At 49.5% G+C, this 19382-nt stretch overlaps 1 protein-coding gene across 1 annotated transcript in view; it reads left to right on the forward strand.

Annotated features, from left to right (window-relative positions):
* The window catches only part of LOC137383041 (scavenger receptor class B member 1-like), a 305179-nt gene that overhangs the window by 224209 nt on the left and 61588 nt on the right, over positions 1-19382 (forward strand). Inside the window, 1 exon segment of the mRNA XM_068055640.1 lies at positions 4145-4196. Within this exon segment, the coding sequence (XP_067911741.1) occupies positions 4145-4196 (52 nt within the window).

Raw genomic sequence — 19382 nt, forward strand, 5'->3', positions numbered from 1 at the left:
TGCACTGTCGGAGGGTCAGTACTGAGGGAGTGCCGCACTGTCAGAGGGTCAATACTGAGGGCGCGCCACACTGTCAGAGGGTCAATACTGAGGGAGCGCTGCACTGTCAGAGGGTCAGTACTGAGGGAGTGCTGCACTGTCAGGGGGTCAGTACTGAGGGAGTGCTGCACTGTCGGAGGGTCAGTACTGAAGGAGCGCTGCACTGTCGGAGGGTCAGTACTGAGGGAGCGCCGCACTGTCAGAGGGTCAGTACTGAGGGAGTGCTGCACTGTCAGAGGGTCAGTACTGAGGGAGCGCCGCACTGTCAGAGGGTCAGTACTGAGGGAGCGCCGCACTGTCAAAGGGTCAGTACTGAGGGAGCGCTGCACTGTCAGAGGGTCAGGACTGAGGGAGCGCCGCACTGTCAGAGGGTCAGTACTGAGGGAGCGTCGCACTGTCGGAGGGTCAGTACTGAGGGAGTGCTGCACTGTCAGAGGGTCAGTACTGAGGGAGCGCCGCACTGTCGGAGGGTCAGTACTGAGGGAATGCTGCACTGTCAGAGGGTCAGTACTGGGCGGGCGCCGCACTGTCAGAGGGTCAGTACTGAGCGGGCGCCGCACTGTCAGAGGGTCAGTACTGAGGGAGTGCTGCACTGTCAGAGGGTCAGTACTGAGGGAGCGCCGCACTGTCAGAGGGTCAGTACTGAGGGAGTGCTGCACTGTCAGAGGGTCAGTACTGAGGGAGCGCCACACTGTCAGAGGGTCAGTACTGAGGGAGTGCTGCACTGTCGGAGGGTCAGTACTGAGGGAGCGCTGCACTGTCGGAGGGTCAGTACTGAGGGAGCGCCGCACTGTCAGAGGGTCAGTACTGAGGGAGCACCGCACTGTCGGAGTGTCAGTACTGAGGGAGCGCCGCACTGTCAGAGGGTCAGTACTGAGGGAGCACCGCACTGTCGGAGTGTCAGTACTGAGGTAGCGCCGCACTGTCGGAGGGTCAGTACTGAGGGAGTGCTGCACTGTCGGAGGGTCAGTACTGAGGGAGCGCTGCACTGTCGGAGGGTCAGTACTGAGGGAGCGCCGCACTGTCAGAGGGTCAGTACTGAGGGAGCGCCGCACTGTCGGAGGGTCAGTACTGAGTGAGTGCTGCACTGTCAGAGGGTCAGTACTGAGGGAGTGCTGCACTGTCGGAGGGTCAGTACTGAGGGAGCGCTGCACTGTCGGAGGGTCAGTACTGAGGGAGCGCCGCACTGTCAGAGGGTCAGTACTGAGGGAGCGCCGCACTGTCGGAGGGTCAGTACTGAGTGAGTGCTGCACTGTCAGAGGGTCAGTACTGAGGGAGTGCTGCACTGTCGGAGGGTCAGTACTGAGGGAGCGCTGCACTGTCGGAGGGTCAGTACTGGGCGGGCGCCGCACTGTCAGAGGGTCAGTACTGAGGGAGTGCTGCACTGTCAGAGGGTCAGTACTGAGGGAGCGCCGCACTGTCAGAGGGTCAGTACTGAGGGAGTGCTGCACTGTCAGAGGGTCAGTACTGAGGGAGCGCCACACTGTCAGAGGGTCAGTACTGAGGGAGTGCTGCACTGTCGGAGGGTCAGTACTGAGGGAGCGCTGCACTGTCGGAGGGTCAGTACTGAGGGAGCGCCGCACTGTCAGAGGGTCAGTACTGAGGGAGCACCGCACTGTCGGAGTGTCAGTACTGAGGGAGCGCCGCACTGTCAGAGGGTCAGTACTGAGGGAGCACCGCACTGTCGGAGTGTCAGTACTGAGGTAGCGCCGCACTGTCGGAGGGTCAGTACTGAGGGAGTGCTGCACTGTCGGAGGGTCAGTACTGAGGGAGCGCTGCACTGTCGGAGGGTCAGTACTGAGGGAGCGCCGCACTGTCAGAGGGTCAGTACTGAGGGAGCGCCGCACTGTCGGAGGGTCAGTACTGAGTGAGTGCTGCACTGTCAGAGGGTCAGTACTGAGGGAGTGCTGCACTGTCGGAGGGTCAGTACTGAGCAAGCGCTGCACTGTCAGAGGGTCAGTACTGAGGGAGCGCTGCACTGTCGGAGGGTCAGTACTGAGGGAGCGCCGCACTGTCAGAGGGTCAGTACTGAGGGAGCGCCGCACTGTCGGAGGGTCAGTACTGAGTGAGTGCTGCACTGTCAGAGGGTCAGTACTGAGGGAGTGCTGCACTGTCGGAGGGTCAGTACTGAGCAAGCGCTGCACTGTCAGAGGGTCAGTACTGAGGGAGTGCTGCACTGTCGGAGGGTCAGTACTGAGGGAGTGCTGCACTGTCAGAGGGTCAGTACTGAGGGAGTGCTGCACTGTCAGAGGGTCAGTACTGAGGGAGCGTCGCACTGTTGGAGTGTCAGTACTGAGGGAGTGCTGCACTGTCAGAGGGTCAGTACTGAGGGAGTGCTGCACTGTCGGAGGGTCAGTACTGAGCAAGCGCTGCACTGTCGGAGGGTCAGTACTGAGGGAGTGCTGCACTGTCAGAGGGTCAGTACTGAGGGAGCGCCGCACTGTCGGAGGGTCAGTACTGAGGGAGCGCCGCACTGTTGGAGTGTCAGTACTGAGGGAGTGCTGCACTGTCAGAGGGTCAGTACTGAGGGAGTGCTGCACTGTCAGAGGGTCAGTACTGAGGGAGCGCCGCACTGTCGGAGGGTCAGTACTGAGGCAGCGCCGCACTGTCAGAGGGTCAGTACTGAGGGAGTGCTGCACTGTCAGAGGGTCAGTACTGAGGGAGTGCCGCACTGTCGGAGGGTCAGTACTGAGGCAGCGCCGCACTGTTGGAGTGTCAGTACTGAGGGAGTGCTGTAGTGTGAGAGGCGCCGTCTTGTGGATGAACCAAGGCCCCGTCTGCCCTCTCAGGTGACCATAAATGATCCCCGAGCACTATTTGGAAGAGGAGCCGGGAGTTATCTGTGGTGTCCTGGTCAATATTTATCCCTCAATTAACATCACAAAAATAGCAGATTATCTGATCATTATCACATTGCTGTTTGTGGGATCTTGCTGTGTGCAAATTGGCTTCTGCGTTGCCTATATTGCAACAGTTACTACACTTCAAAGAGGTATTTCATTGGCTGTAAACTGTTTGGGATGCCCTGAGGTCGTGAAAGGTGCTATATAAATGCAAGTCTTACTTTCACCCAACAGCACTGTGGGTGTACCTGCACCAGATGGACAGCAATGGTTCAAGAAGGTGGCTCATCACCACTTAGGGATTAGCCAACGATACCCACATCCCATGAAAGGATAAAGAAAAGTACCTAATGTGTTCTGTGTCTGTCCTGGTCGAGTTCGGTCCTGAGAGCTATGTAAACAAAGGTGAGAGGCTCGGTCACCTTCTCTCAGCTCATTTACATGTTGGTGATGCATCTACATGGCCCATCTGTGCAGCCACTCTCCCCTGCTCTGCCCCACCTCAACTCCCACCCCAGGGTAGCCCCAAAAATCAGGGGCAACATAAAGGGGATTGTCAACTCACAGCATCATAGAAATTAAAGCACACGAGGCTATTCAGCCCATTGTACATGAGCTAGCTGCTGCTAGCCCTTCAACTGGAGCATGATGTTAGTTTGTGCCTCAGTCGCTCACCCTGAAATAAATAAATCATCCAGTGTCTGACACGTCAGTGATTCTCAGAAAGCACCTCATTATTGTCAGTCTGAGTAAATTTAGCATGAATTACAGAAGATCCACAGCAGGGGCCTATTTTATACCCAATAACTGGACTCACCGAACAAGAAACTTGGTTTAAAAAGCAGAAAAATACTTTGGTTTGTGAATGTTGCGACTTTGTTTGATTTTATTCTGGAGCAAGAAATTGAGAAATGATTAAGGTCACTGGTAAAGTTTTAATTAGCTGACTGACGTCCCAATCTGCGGCCAATTTGACTGGACACTACTTGAGACTCAACACTGTAAACAGATTCACAAATATTACTGCTGCATAATGAGTGACTGGAAAGGAATTTAATGCTTCTTAGATAAGTAATAACTAATCAGATCCCTTTCATTACTGTTGGCAGGAGTGCTAATTCATCTTGAAAGTATTTCGTCACAGATTCTGAAACCAAATTCAGGGTAAAATTGACAATTGCTCATATGACAGATGATCAGATTCTGAAATGTTTACACTATTCATCATGCAGCATAATAACCTTTCACATTGCCTTGTTTAGAATTACTGGGGCAATGCAGACGATGCTACTTCCTTTAATTTGGTTTGATGAGGTAAGGTCATGATCAGGGAAACTCTCCTGAAAGCGCGTTAGTAAAATTTCCTCTCTACTTGCAGTCAAATGAGGCTCAGAGATTGAAACAGGTTCATGCAAACAAGTTATAAAATCAAAATACTGCAGATGCTGTAAATTTGAAATAAAAACAGAAAATGCTGGAAATACTCAGCAGATCTGGCAGCATCTGTGGAGACAGAAACAGAGTTAATGTTTCAGGTCAGTGACTTTTTATCAGAATAGACAAAAGATCATGTTTTTATTTCATGAAACAAAGTGCTTGTTATGTTTTTGTTAAAGGAAATCAAGAAAAATGGTGTTAATTATACAGCCACATCGAAGAACTTGATTTACAAAGAGTACAGTGGCGCAGTGGTAGGGACGGCACAGCGGTGCAGTGGTTAGCACCGCAGCCTCACAGCTCCAGCGACCCGGGTTCAATTCTGGGTACTGTCTGTGTGGAGTTTGCAAGTTCTCCCTGTGTCTGCGTGGGTTTCCTCCGGGTGCTCCGGTTTCCTCCCACATGCCAAAGACTTGCAGGTTGATAGGTAAATTGGCCATTATAAATTGCCCCTAGTATAGGTAGGTGGTAGGGAAATATAGGGACAGGTGGGGATGTAGTAGGAATATGGAATTAGTGTAGGATTAGTATAAATGGGTGGTTGATGGTCGGCACAGACTCGGTGGGCCGAAGGGCCTGTTTCAGTGCTGTATCTCTAAACTAAACTAAACTAAGTGTCACAGGTTAAGTGGCACTGGGAGGAATTTCAGAGATAGAAAGATTGGGCAGCTGGCTGATACATTCCTGCCTCCGGGTAATCTTCCCAGAGGACTGTCCTCAAAAGCAGGGACTCTGCCCATTAGCGGAGCGTCACCAATAATTTCAATTAAAGATTGATTAGTCAGCAGTCTGAGCCACCAATCAAATCCTCCCAACGTCACACAGGTCCCACACTGTGTCAGCATCTCAGCTGCACAGCAGGAGACCATTGTTCAATGAAAGGCTTATGCTGTTTTGGAGCTAAAAAAGGGTGGGCAGCCAGGATGAGCCCTTACATTGTCAAACACCGACATTGGAGAAGTGCACTCGCTGATGGTGCCTCAGTAAAACGGGTCTGTGAATTAAAGTTTTTATGAACTGATCCAGGGAAAGTTTTAAAGAGACCAGTGCTGCCCACTGCACAGCACTGCACATGTGGACCCAGTAATGGGCTCCACTTACTCGGTGACTGGCTGGACCACAGAAAAAGAGCAGAATGGAGGCAGACATGGGTAGCAAAGTGCTGCAGACAGGTTAGAGGCAGGGTGGGACACAGAAGAGGACAGCTCCATCCAAGGAGAATTTATAGGCAACACCTCAGCTTCATAGAGCTTTCAGAGCAGCAGTGCTGTAGAAGGCTGTGCCTCTTGCAGCAGGTGGTCATGGACTGTGCTCTTCTGGATGATGAACGCAGGCCCCAGAGTGTGGGTGGTCACCCACTGCTGTGGCGAAGGTGACTGTCACCCTTCTGTGCCACAGGCTCATTTCGGGCTTTGGTTAGGGACATTTGTAGAATTTCTCAATAGGCCACACATGAGTGCATCTTGCAAGTGACAAATGCCCTGTGTGCTAGGACATCTGACTAGATCAAATTCACCATGGATGAGGCATTGGGCATGCAGAGTTGTTGGTTTTGCCTCAATGGCAGATTTCCCTCAGGTGCAGGGGGTAGACTGCACACATGTAGCCATGAAGATGCCATCCGAGCTTGCAGGTCTTTGTGAATAGGAAGGGCTTCCACTCTCTGAATGTTCAGCTTGTCTGTGACCACTGCAAATGCTTCCTGCAAATCTGTGCAAGGTACCCTGGAAGCTGTCACAACTCCATTCTTATACGGTCTTAAGTGCCTCAGCTGTTCAGCTCACCACATGGCCTCTGGGGAAGCCTGCTGGCTGACAAGGGATATTCATGGCTTATGATGTCCATCTGGAACCTTTCAACAGAGGCAGAGCAACGGTGCAACCGATGCCATTGCTCTCCAGGGCAACTATCGAACAGATGTATTTCAGATGCCTTGATTGCTCTGAGGGAGCTTTCTGCTGGATGTCCACACATTTCCCTTTGCCACTCCATCAGCATCCTCTTTGTGAATAGCCCCAGAGGTTCAGCATCTCCAGCAACCTGAGCATGGTTGGTGCTGTCCCCTAAACTCCGATGGAGACTGCCAGCAGCTTCAGCTGCCTCTGTCACCTGCTCACGTGTGCTGTGCTCCTCACTCTGACATCTGTTCCACATGGGCCACATTTACCAAGGAGGTGGCTGTATATGTGATGATGGATGGTATATCTGCTTGCTTGTCTGCCGCCTCCTGATGTTCCTTGGGCATTGGCACTGTGATGATAACAAAACACATGTTATTGAATGTGACATCTCAACGATACAAGAACACAAGAAACAGGAGCAAAAGTAGACCATTCGGCCCATCGAGCCTGCTCCGCCATTCAATACGAACATGGTTGATCTTGAGCTTCAATCCCACTTTTCTGCCCACTCCCCATATTTCTTGATTCCCTGCAAGAGCAAAAATCTGTCTACCCCAGCCTTAAATACATTCAATGATGGAGCATCCACAACCCTCTGGGGTAGAGAATTCCAAAGATTCACAACCCTTTGAGTGAAGTAATTTCTCTTCATCTCAGTGCTGACTGATTGACCCCTTATCCTGAGACAGTGTCCCCATGTTCTAGATTCCCTGACCAGTGGGAACAATCTCTCAGCTTCTTCCCTATCCAGCCCCTTCAGAATCTTGTATGGCTCAATGAGATCACCTCTCATTCTTCTACACTCCAGAGAATATAGGCCCAATTTACTCAGCCTCTCATCATAGGACAACCCCCTCATCCCAGGGACCAATTTAATAAATCTTCGCTGCACTGCCTCCAGTGTAAGCATACCTTTTCGTAAATGTAGAGACCAAAATTGCACACAGTATTCCAGGTGCAGTCTCACCAAAGCCCTGTACAATTTTAGTAAGACTTCTTTATTCCTGTACTCCAATCCCCTTGCAATAAAGACCATCATGTCATTTGCCTTCCTAATAGCTTGCTGCACCTGCATGTTAACTTTGTGCGCTCCTTGTATGAGTATCCCCAAGTCCCTCTGAACAACACTTACCAGTTTCACATCTTTTAAAAAATATTCTGCTTTTCTATTTTTATGGCCAAAGTGAACAACTTCACACTTCCCTACATTATACCCCATTTGCCATCTTGTTGCCCACTCACTTAATCTGTCTATATCTCTTTGCAGCCTCTCTACATCCTCCCCGTAGCTTACCTTTCCACGAACTTTGTATCACAAGCAAACTTAGATACATTACTCTCTGTCTCTTCATCGAAGTCATTAATATAGAGTGTTAAATAGCTGAGGCCCCAGCACTGATCCTTGTGGCACCCCACTATTCACTGTCTGCCAACTTGAAAGTGCCCCATTTATGCCCACTCTCTGCTTCCTGTCTGTTAACCAATCCTCTATCCACGCTGATATATTATCCCCAACACCATGAGCCCTTATCTTGCCCATTAATCTTTTATGTGGCACCTTATCAAATGTCTTTTGAAAATCCAGGTATACGACAACTACTGGTTCCCCTTTATCTACCCTACTAGTTACACCCTCAAAAAACTCGAATAAATTTGTCAAACAGGATTTCCCTTCAGTAAAACCAAACTGACTTGTTCCAAGTGCAATGTTAAGACTTCTTTAATAATAGTTTCCAGCATCTTCCAGCGACCTTTCACTTTACAGGTCCTTCATTATTTCAAAGCTCTGCAAACAAGATTAAATATGTTGTATTGGTTACACAGTATGCCATTTTTCATGCATAAGACTTTCACCCACCCTCTGTTGAACCCACATTTCACCCTCTGCTATGGCATGCCCTGTCAGGTGTCATACGATTGCCAGGACTTCCTCTCCCATCGGCATTAGCACTGCAATGCGGGCCACTCCACCCCACTTTCCCCCATTTCCTGGTCACTGTGTGGTCTCTCTCCTTGGAAGGATGGATGAGAGCATTTTTATGAACGACATGGTTGACCTCAGCAGCTGAGATGTTATCACACCAAAGAACATCTCACATACTGTCGCTGTCATACTGTCGCTGTCATACTGTCGCTGTCATACTGTCGCTGTCATACTGTCGCTGTCATGCTGTCGCTGTCATACTGTCGCTTACATACTATCAGTGTCATACTGTCGCTGTCATACTGTCGCTGTCATGCTGTCGCTGTCATACTGTCGCTTACATACTATCAGTGTCATACTGTCGCTGTCATACTGTCGCTGTCATACTGTCGCTGTCATACTGTCGCTTACATACTATCAGTGTCATACTGTCGCTGTCATACTGTCGCTGTCATGCTGTCGCTTACATACTATCAGTGTCATACTGTCGCTGTCATACTGTCGCTGTCATACTGTCGCTTACATACTATCAGTGTCATACTGTCGCTGTCATACTGTCGCTGTCATGCTGTCGCTTACATACTATCAGTGTCATACTGTCGCTGTCATACTGTCGCTGTCATGCTGTCGCTGTCATACTGTCGCTTACATACTATCAGTGTCATACTGTCGCTGTCATACTGTCACTGTCATACTGTCACTTTCATACTGTCGCTTTCATACTATCAGTGTCATACTGTCGCTTTCATACTGTCGCTGTCATGCTGTCGCTGTCATACTGTCGCTTACATACTATCAGTGTCATGCTGTCGCTGTCATACTGTCGCTGTCATACTGTCGCTTACATACTATCAGTGTCATGCTGTCGCTGTCATACTGTCGCTGTCATACTGTCGCTGTCATGCTGTCGCTGTCATGCTGTCGCTGTCATACTGTCGCTTACATACTATCAGTGTCATACTGTCGCTGTCATGCTGTCGCTGTCATACTGTCGCTGTCATGCTGTCGCTGTCATACTGTCGCTGTCATACTGTCGCTGTCATGCTGTCGCTGTCATACTGTCGCTGTCATGCTGTCGCTGTCATGCTGTCGCTGTCATACTGTCGCTTACATACTATCAGTGTCATACTGTCGCTGTCATACTGTCGCTGTCATACTGTCGCTGTCATGCTGTCGCTGTCATACTGTCGCTGTCATACTGTCGCTGTCATGCTGTCGCTGTCATACTGTCGCTTACATACTATCAGTGTCATACTGTCGCTGTCATACTGTCGCTGTCATACTGTCGCTGTCATACTGTCGCTGTCATGCTGTCGCTGTCATACTGTCGCTGTCATACTGTCGCTTTCATACTATCAGTGTCATACTGTCGCTGTCATACTGTCGCTGTCATGCTGTCGCTGTCATACTGTCGCTTACATACTATCAGTGTCATACTGTCGCTGTCATACTGTCGCTGTCATGCTGTCGCTGTCATGCTGTCGCTGTCATACTGTCGCTGTCATGCTGTCACTGTCATACTGTCGCTGTCATGCTGTCACTGTCATGCTGTCGCTTTCATACTGTCGCTGTCATGCTGTCGCTGTCATACTGTCGCTTTCATACTATCAGTGTCATACTGTCGCTTACATACTATCAGTGTCATACTGTCGCTGTCATGCTGTCGCTGTCATACTGTCGCTGTCATACTGTCGCTGTCATGCTGTCACTGTCATACTGTCGCTGTCATGCTGTCACTGTCATGCTGTCGCTTTCATACTGTCGCTGTCATGCTGTCGCTTTCATACTGTCGCTGTCATGCTGTCGCTTTCATACTATCAGTGTCATACTGTCGCTGTCACACTGTTGCTGTCATACTGTCGCTGTCATACTGTCGCTTTCATACTGTCGCTGTCATGCTGTCGCTGTCATACTGTCGCTGTCATGCTGTCGCTGTCATACTGTCACTGTCATGCTGTCGCTGTCATACTGTCGCTTTCATACTATCAGTGTCATGCTGTCGCTTTCATACTGTCGCTGTCATGCTGTCGCTGTCATACTGTCGCTGTCATGCTGTCGCTGTCATGCTGTCACTGTCATGCTGTCGCTGTCATACTGTCGCTTTCATACTGTCACTGTCATGCTGTCGCTTTCATACTGTCGCTTTCATACTGTCGCTGTCATACTGTCGCTGTCATGCTGTCGCTGTCATACTGTCGCTTTCATACTGTCGCTTTCATGCTGTCGCTGTCATACTGTCGCTTTCATACTATCAGTGTCATACTGTCACTGTCATGCTGTCGCTTTCATACTGTCGCTGTCAGACTATCAGTGTCATACTGTCGCTTTCATACTGTTGCTGTCATACTGTCACTTTCATACTATCAGTGTCATACTGTCGCTGTCATACTGTCGCGATCAGACTGTCGCTGTCATGCTGTCGCTGTCATACTGTCGCTGTCATACTGTCTCTGTCATGCTGTCGCTGTCATACTGTCGCTGTCATACTGTCGCTGTCATACTGTCGCTTTCATGCTGTCGCTTTTATACTGTCGCTTTCATACTATCAGTGTCATACTGTCGCTTTCATACTGTGGCTGTCATACTGTCACTTTCATACTGTCGCTTTCATACTGTCGCTGTCATGCTGTCGCTTTCATACTGTCGCTTGCATACTATCAGTGTCATACTGTCGCTTTCATACTGTCGCTGTCATACTGTCACTTTCATACTATCAGTGTCATGCTGTCGCTGTCATACTGTCGCGATCAGACTGTCGCTGTCATGCTGTCGCTGTCATACTGTCGCTGTCATACAGTCGCTGTCATGCTGTCGCTGTCATACTGTCGCTGTCATGCTGTCGCTGTCATACTGTCGCTGTCATACTGTCGCGATCATACAGTTGCTGTCATGCTGTCGCGATCAGACTGTCGCTGTCATACTGTCGCTATCATACTGTGGCTGTCATACTGTCGCTGTCATACCGTCGCTGTCATACTGTCGCTGTCATGCTGTCGCTGTCATACTGTCGCTGTCATGCTGTCGCTGTCATGCTGTCGCTGTCATGCTGTCGCTGTCATACTGTCGCTTTCATACTATCAGTGTCATACTGTCGCTTACATACTATCAGTGTCATACTGTCGCTGTCATGCTGTCGCTGTCATACTGTCGCTGTCATACTGTCGCTGTCATGCTGTCACTGTCATACTGTCGCTGTCATGCTGTCACTGTCATGCTGTCGCTTTCATACTGTCGCTGTCATGCTGTCGCTTTCATACTGTCGCTGTCATGCTGTCGCTTTCATACTATCAGTGTCATACTGTCGCTGTCACACTGTTGCTGTCATACTGTCGCTGTCATACTGTCGCTTTCATACTGTCGCTGTCATGCTGTCGCTGTCATACTGTCGCTGTCATGCTGTCGCTGTCATACTGTCACTGTCATGCTGTCGCTGTCATACTGTCGCTTTCATACTATCAGTGTCATGCTGTCGCTTTCATACTGTCGCTGTCATGCTGTCGCTGTCATACTGTCGCTGTCATGCTGTCGCTGTCATGCTGTCACTGTCATGCTGTCGCTGTCATACTGTCGCTTTCATACTGTCACTGTCATGCTGTCGCTTTCATACTGTCGCTTTCATACTGTCGCTGTCATACTGTCGCTGTCATGCTGTCGCTGTCATACTGTCGCTTTCATACTGTCGCTTTCATGCTGTCGCTGTCATACTGTCGCTTTCATACTATCAGTGTCATACTGTCACTGTCATGCTGTCGCTTTCATACTGTCGCTGTCAGACTATCAGTGTCATACTGTCGCTTTCATACTGTTGCTGTCATACTGTCACTTTCATACTATCAGTGTCATACTGTCGCTGTCATACTGTCGCGATCAGACTGTCGCTGTCATGCTGTCGCTGTCATACTGTCGCTGTCATACTGTCTCTGTCATGCTGTCGCTGTCATACTGTCGCTGTCATACTGTCGCTGTCATACTGTCGCTTTCATGCTGTCGCTTTTATACTGTCGCTTTCATACTATCAGTGTCATACTGTCGCTTTCATACTGTGGCTGTCATACTGTCACTTTCATACTGTCGCTTTCATACTGTCGCTGTCATGCTGTCGCTTTCATACTGTCGCTTGCATACTATCAGTGTCATACTGTCGCTTTCATACTGTCGCTGTCATACTGTCACTTTCATACTATCAGTGTCATGCTGTCGCTGTCATACTGTCGCGATCAGACTGTCGCTGTCATGCTGTCGCTGTCATACTGTCGCTGTCATACAGTCGCTGTCATGCTGTCGCTGTCATACTGTCGCTGTCATGCTGTCGCTGTCATACTGTCGCTGTCATACTGTCGCGATCATACAGTTGCTGTCATGCTGTCGCGATCAGACTGTCGCTGTCATACTGTCGCTATCATACTGTGGCTGTCATACTGTCGCTGTCATACCGTCGCTGTCATACTGTCGCTGTCATGCTGTCGCTGTTATACTGTCGCTGTCATGCTGTCGCTGTCATGCTGTCGCTGTCATGCTGTCGTGATCAGACTGTTGTTGTCATACTGTCGCTGTCATGCTGTCGCTGTCATACTGTCGTTGTCATACTGTCGCTGTCATACTGTCGCGATCAGACTGACGCTGTCATGCTGTCGATGTCATGTTGTCGCGATCAGACTGTCGCTGTCATACTGTTGCTGTCATACTGTCGCTATCATACTGTCGCTGTCATGCTGTCGCTTTCATACTGTCGCTTTCATACTGTCGCTTTCATACTGTCGCTTTCATACTGTCGCTATCATACTGTCGCTGTCATGCTGTCGCTTTCATACTGTCGCTTTCATACTGTCGCTTTCATACTGTCGCTGTCATGCTGTCGCGATAATACTGTCGCTGTCATACTGTCGCTGTCATGCTGTCGCTGTCATACTGTCGCTTTCATACTGTCGCTGTCATGCTGTCGCTTTCATGCTGTCGCTGTCATACTGTCGCTGTCATGCTGTCGCTTTCATACTGTCGCTGTCATACTGTCGCTGTCATGCTGTCGCTTTCATGCTGTCGCTGTCATACTGTCGCTGTCATGCTGTCGCTGTCATACTGTCGCTTTCATACTGTCGCTGTCATACTGTCGCTTTCATGCTGTCGCTGTCATACTGTCGCTGTCATACTGTCACTTTCATACTGTCGCTGTCATGCTGTCGCTGTCATGCTGTCGCTTTCATACTGTCGCTGTCATACTGTCGCTGTCATACTGTCGCTGTCATGCTGTCGCTGTCATACTGTCGCTTTCATACTATCAGTGTCATGCTGTCGCTGTCATACTGTCGTTGTCATGCTGTCGCTGTCATACTGTCGCTTTCATACTGTCGCTTTCATACTGTCGCTTTCATGCTGTCGCTGTCATACTGTCGCTGTCATACTGTCGCTGTCATTCTGTCGCTGTCATACTGTCGCTGTCATACTGTCACTGTCATACTGTCGCTGTCATACTGTCGCTGTCATGCTGTCGCTGTCATGCTGTCGCTGTCATACTGTCGCTTTCATACTATCAGTCTCATACTGTCGCTGTCATACTGTCGCTGTCATACAGTCGCTGTCATGCTGTCGCTGTCATACTGTCGCTGTCATGCTGTCGCTGTCATACTGTCGCTGTCATACTGTCGCTGTCATGCTGTCGCGATCAGACTGTCGCTGTCATACTGTCGCTATCATACTGTGGCTGTCATACTGTCGCTGTCATACCGTCGCTGTCATACTGTCGCTGTCATGCTGTCGCTGTCAAACTGTCGCTGTCATGCTGTCGCTGTCATGCTGTCGCTGTCATGCTGTCGCGATCAGACTGTTGTTGTCATACTGTCGCTGTCATGCTGTCGCTGTCATACTGTCATTGTCATACTGTCGCTGTCATACTGTCGCGATCAGACTGACGCTGTCATGCTGTCGATGTCATGTTGTCGCGATCAGACTGTCGCTGTCATACTGTTGCTGTCATACTGTCGCTATCATACTGTCGCTGTCATGCTGTCGCTTTCATACTGTCGCTTTCATACTGTCGCTTTCATACTGTCGCTTTCATACTGTCGCTATCATACTGTCGCTGTCATGCTGTCGCTTTCATACTGTCGCTTTCATACTGTCGCTTTCATACTGTCGCTGTCATGCTGTCGCGATAATACTGTCGCTGTCATACTGTCGCTGTCATACTGTCGCTGTCATGCTGTCGCTTTCATGCTGTCGCTGTCATACTGTCGCTGTCATGCTGTCGCTGTCATACTGTCGCTTTCATACTGTCGCTGTCATGCTGTCGCTTTCATGCTGTCGCTGTCATACTGTCGCTGTCATGCTGTCGCTTTCATACTGTCGCTGTCATACTGTCGCTGTCATGCTGTCGCTTTCATGCTGTCGCTGTCATACTGTCGCTGTCATGCTGTCGCTGTCATACTTTCGCTTTCATACTGTCGCTGTCATACTGTCGCTTTCATGCTGTCGCTGTCATACTGTCGCTGTCATGCTGTCGCTTTCATACTGTCGCTGTCATACTGTCGCTGTCATACTGTCGCTGTCATGCTGTCGCTGTCATACTGTCGCTTTCATACTATCAGTGTCATGCTGTCGCTGTCATACTGTCGTTGTCATGCTGTCGCTGTCATACTGTCGCTTTCATACTGTTGCTTTCATACTGTCGCTTTCATGGTGTCGCTGTCATACTGTCGCTGTCATACTGTCGCTGTCATTCTGTCGCTGTCATACTGTCGCTGTCATACTGTCACTGTCATACTGTCGCTGTCATACTGTCGCTGTCATGCTGTCGCTGTCATGCTGTCGCTGTCATACTGTCGCTTTCATACTATCAGTCTCATACTGTCGCTGTCATACTGTCGCTGTCATACTGTCGCTGTCATTCTGTCGCTGTCATACTGTCGCTGTCATACTGTCGCTGTCATGCTGTCGCTGTCATGCTGTCGCTGTCATACTGTCGCTTTCATACTATCAGTCTCATGCTGTCGCTGTCATACTGTCGCTGTCATACTGTCGCTTTCATACTATCAGTGTCATGCTGTCGCTGTCATGCTGTCGCTGTCAACTGTCGCTTTCATACTATCAGTGTCATGCTGTCGCTGTTATACTGTCGCTTTCATACTGTCGCTGTCATGCTGTCGCTGTCATACTGTCACTGTCATACGGTCACTGTCATGCTGTCGCTGTCATACTGTCGCTTTCATACTGTCGCTGTCATACTGTCGCTGTCATACTGTCGCTTTCATGCTGTCGCTGTCATACTGTCACTGTCATACTGTCGCTTTCATCCTGTCGCTGTCATGCTGTCACTGTCATACTGTCGCTTTCATACTGTCGCTGTCATGCTGTCGCTGTCATACTGTCACTGTCATACTGTCGCTTTCATACTGTCGCTGTCATACTGTCGCTTTCATGCTGTCGCTGTCATACTGTCACTGTCATACTGTCGCTTTCATACTGTCGCTTTCATACTGTCGCTGTCATACTGTCGCTGTCATGCTGTCGCTGTCATGCTGTCGCTGTCATACTGTCACTGTCATACTGTCGCTTTCATACTGTCGCTGTCATACTGTCGCTTTCATGCTGTCGCTGTCATACTGTCACTGTCATACTGTCGCTTTCATACTGTCGCTTTCATACTGTCGCTGTCATACTGTTGCTGTCATGCTGTCGCTGTCATGCTGTCGCTGTCACACTGTCGCTGTCATACTGTCGCTTTCATGCTGTCACTGTCATACTGTCACTGTCATACTGTCGCTTTCATACTATCAGTGTCATGCTGTCGCTGTCATACTGTCGCTTTCATACTGTCGCTGTCATGCTGTCGCTGTCGTACTGTCGCTGTCATACTGACACTGTCATACTGTCGCTTTCATACTATCAGTGTCATGCTGTCGCTGTCATACTGTCGCTGTCATACTGTCGCTTTCATACTGTCGCTGTCATGCTGTCGCTGTCATGCTGTCGCTGTCATACTGTCGTTGTTATACTGTCACTGTCATACTGTCGCTTTCATACTATCAGTGTCATGCTGTCGCTGTCATACTGTCGCTGTCATACTGTCGCTTTCATACTGTCGCTGTCATTCTGTCGCTTTCATACTGTCGCTGTCATGCTGTCGCTGTCGTACTGTTGCTGTCATACTGTCGCTGTCATACTGTCGCTGTCATGCTGTCGCTTTCATACTGTCGCTGTCATGCTGTCATTGTCATGCTGTCGCTTTCATACTGTCGCTGTCATGCTGTCACTGTCATGCTGTCGCTTTCATACTGTCGCCGTCATGCTGTCGCTGTTATACTGTCGCGATCAGACTGTCGCTGTCATGCTGTCGCTGTCATACTGTTGCTGTCATACTGTCGCTTTCATACTATCAGTGTCATGCTGTCGCTGTCATACTGTCGCGATCAGACTGTCGCTGTCATGCTGTCGCTGTCATGCTGTCGCTGTCATACTGTCGCTGTCATACTGTTGCTGTCATACTGTCGCTTTCATACTATCAGTGTCATGCTGTCGCTGTCATACTGTTGCTGTCATACTGTCGCTGTCATGCTGTCGCGATCAGACTGTCGTTGTCATACTGTCGCTGTCATGCTGTCGCTGTCATACTGTCGCTGTCATACTGTCGCTTTCATACTGTCGCTTTCATGCTGTCGCTGTCATACTGTCGATTTCATACTATCAGTGTCATACTGTCACTGTCATGCTGTCGCTTTCATACTGTCGCTTTCATACTATCAGTGTCATACTGTCGCTTTCATACTGTTGCTGTCATACTGTCACTTTCATACTATCAGTGTCATACTGTCGCTGTCATACTGTCGCGATCAGACTGTCGCTGTCATGCTGTCGCTGTCATACTGTCGCTGTCATACTGTCTCTGTCATGCTGTCGCTGTCATACTGTCGCTGTCATACTGTCGCTTTCATGCGGTCGCTTTTATACTGTCGCTGTCATGCTGTCACTTTCATACTATCAGTGTCATGCTGTCGCTTTCATACTGTCGCTGTCATACTGTCACTTTCATACTGTCGCTTTCATACTATCAGTGTCATACTGTCGCTTTCATACTGTCGCTGTCATGCTGTCGCTTTCATACTGTCGCTTGCATACTATCAGTGTCATACTGTCGCTTTCATACTGTCGCTGTCATACTGTCACTTTCATACTATCAGTGTCATGCTGTCGCTGTCATACTGTCGCGATCATACTGTCTCTGTCATGCTGTCGCTGTCATACTGTCGCTGTCATGCTGTCGCTGTCATACTGTCGCTGTCATACTGTCGCGATCATACAGTTGCTGTCATGCTGTCGCGATCAGACTGTCGCTGTCATACTGTCGCTATCATACTGTGGCTGTCATACTGTCGCTGTCATACCGTCGCTGTCATACTGTCGCTGTCATGCTGTCGCTGTCATACTGTCGCTGTCATGCTGTCGCGATAATACTGTCGCTGTCATGCTGTCGCTGTCATGCTGTCGCGATCAGACTGTCGTTGTCATACTGTCGCTGTCATGCTGTCGCTGTCATACTGTCATTGTCATACTGTCGCTGTCATACTGTCGCGATCAGACTGACGCTGTCATACTGTCGCTGTCATGTTGTCGCGATCAGACTGTCGCTGTCATACTGTCGCTGTCATGCTGTCGCTTTCATACTGTCGCTTTCATACTGTCGCTATCATACTGTCGCTGTCATGCTGTCGCTTTCATACTGTCGCTTTCATACTGTCGCTTTCATACTGTCGCTGTCATGCTGTCGCTGTCAAACTGTCGCTGTCATGCTGTCGCTTTCATACTGTCGCTGTCATGCTGTCGCTGTCATACTGTCGCTGTCATGCTGTCGCTGTCATGCTGTCGCTTTCATACTGTCGCTGTCATGCTGTCGCTGTCATACTGTCGCTGTCATACTGTCGCTGTCATACTGTCGCTTTCATACTGTCACTGTCATGCTGTTGCTGTCATACTGTCGCTGTCATGCTGTCGCTGTCATACTGTCGCTGTCATACTGTCGCTGTCATACTGTCGCTTTCATACTGTCGCTGTCATGCTGTCGCTGTCATACTGTCGCTGTCATACTGTCGCTGTCATACTGTCGCTTTCATACTGTCGCTGTCATGCTGTTGCTGTCATGCTGTCGCTGTCATACTGTCGTTGTTATACTGTCACTGTCATAGTGTCGCTTTCATACTATCAGTGTCATGCTGTCGCTGTCATACTGTTGCTGTCATACTGTCGCTTTCATACTGTCGCTGTCATTCTGTCGCTTTCATACTGTCGCTGTCATGCTGTCGCTGTCGTACTGTTGCTGTCATACTGTCGCTGTCATACTGTCGCTGTCATGCTGTCGCTTTCATACTGTCGCTGTCATGCTGTCATTGTCATGCTGTCGCTTTCATACTGTCGCTGTCATGCTGTCACTGTCATGCTGTCGCTTTCATACTGTCGCCGTCATGCTGTCGCTGTTATACTGTCGCGATCAGACTGTCGCTGTCATGCTGTCGCTGTCATACTGTTGCTGTCATACTGTCGCTTTCATACTATCAGTGTCATGCTGTCGCTGTCATACTGTCGCGATCAGACTGTCGCTGTCATGCTGTCGCTGTCATGCTGTCGCTGTCATACTGTCGCTGTCATACTGTTGCTGTCATACTGTCGCTTTCATACTATCAGTGTCATGCTGTCGCTGTCATACTGTTGCTGTCATACTGTCACTTTCATGCTGTCGCTGTCAGGCTGTCGCTGTCAAACTGTCGCGATCATACAGTCGCTGTCATGCTGTCGCGATCATACTGTCGCTGTCATGCTGTCGCTGTCATGCTGTCGCGATCAGACTGTCGCTGTCATACTGTCGCTGTCATACTGTCGCTGTCATACTGTCGCTGTCATGCTGTCGCTGTCATGCTGTCACTTTCATACTGTCGCTGTCATATTGTCGCTGTCATGCTGTCGCTGTCATGCTGTCGCTGTCATACTGTCGCTGTCATGCTGTCACTGTCATGCTGTCGCTGTCATGCTGTCGCTTTCATACTATCAGTGTCATACTGTCGCTGTCACGCTGTTGCTGTCATACTGTCGCTGTCATACTGTCGCTTTCATACTGTCGCTGTCATGCTGTCGCTGTCATACTGTCGCTTTCATACTATCAGTGTCATGCTGTCGCTTTCATACTGTCGCTTTCATACTGTCGCTGTCATACTGTCGCTGTCATGCTGTCGCTGTCATACTGTCGCTTTCATACTG

This window comes from Heterodontus francisci, chromosome 23 (assembly GCF_036365525.1).
Source record: "Heterodontus francisci isolate sHetFra1 chromosome 23, sHetFra1.hap1, whole genome shotgun sequence".
In the NCBI taxonomy this organism is placed as follows: Eukaryota; Metazoa; Chordata; class Chondrichthyes; order Heterodontiformes; family Heterodontidae; genus Heterodontus; species Heterodontus francisci.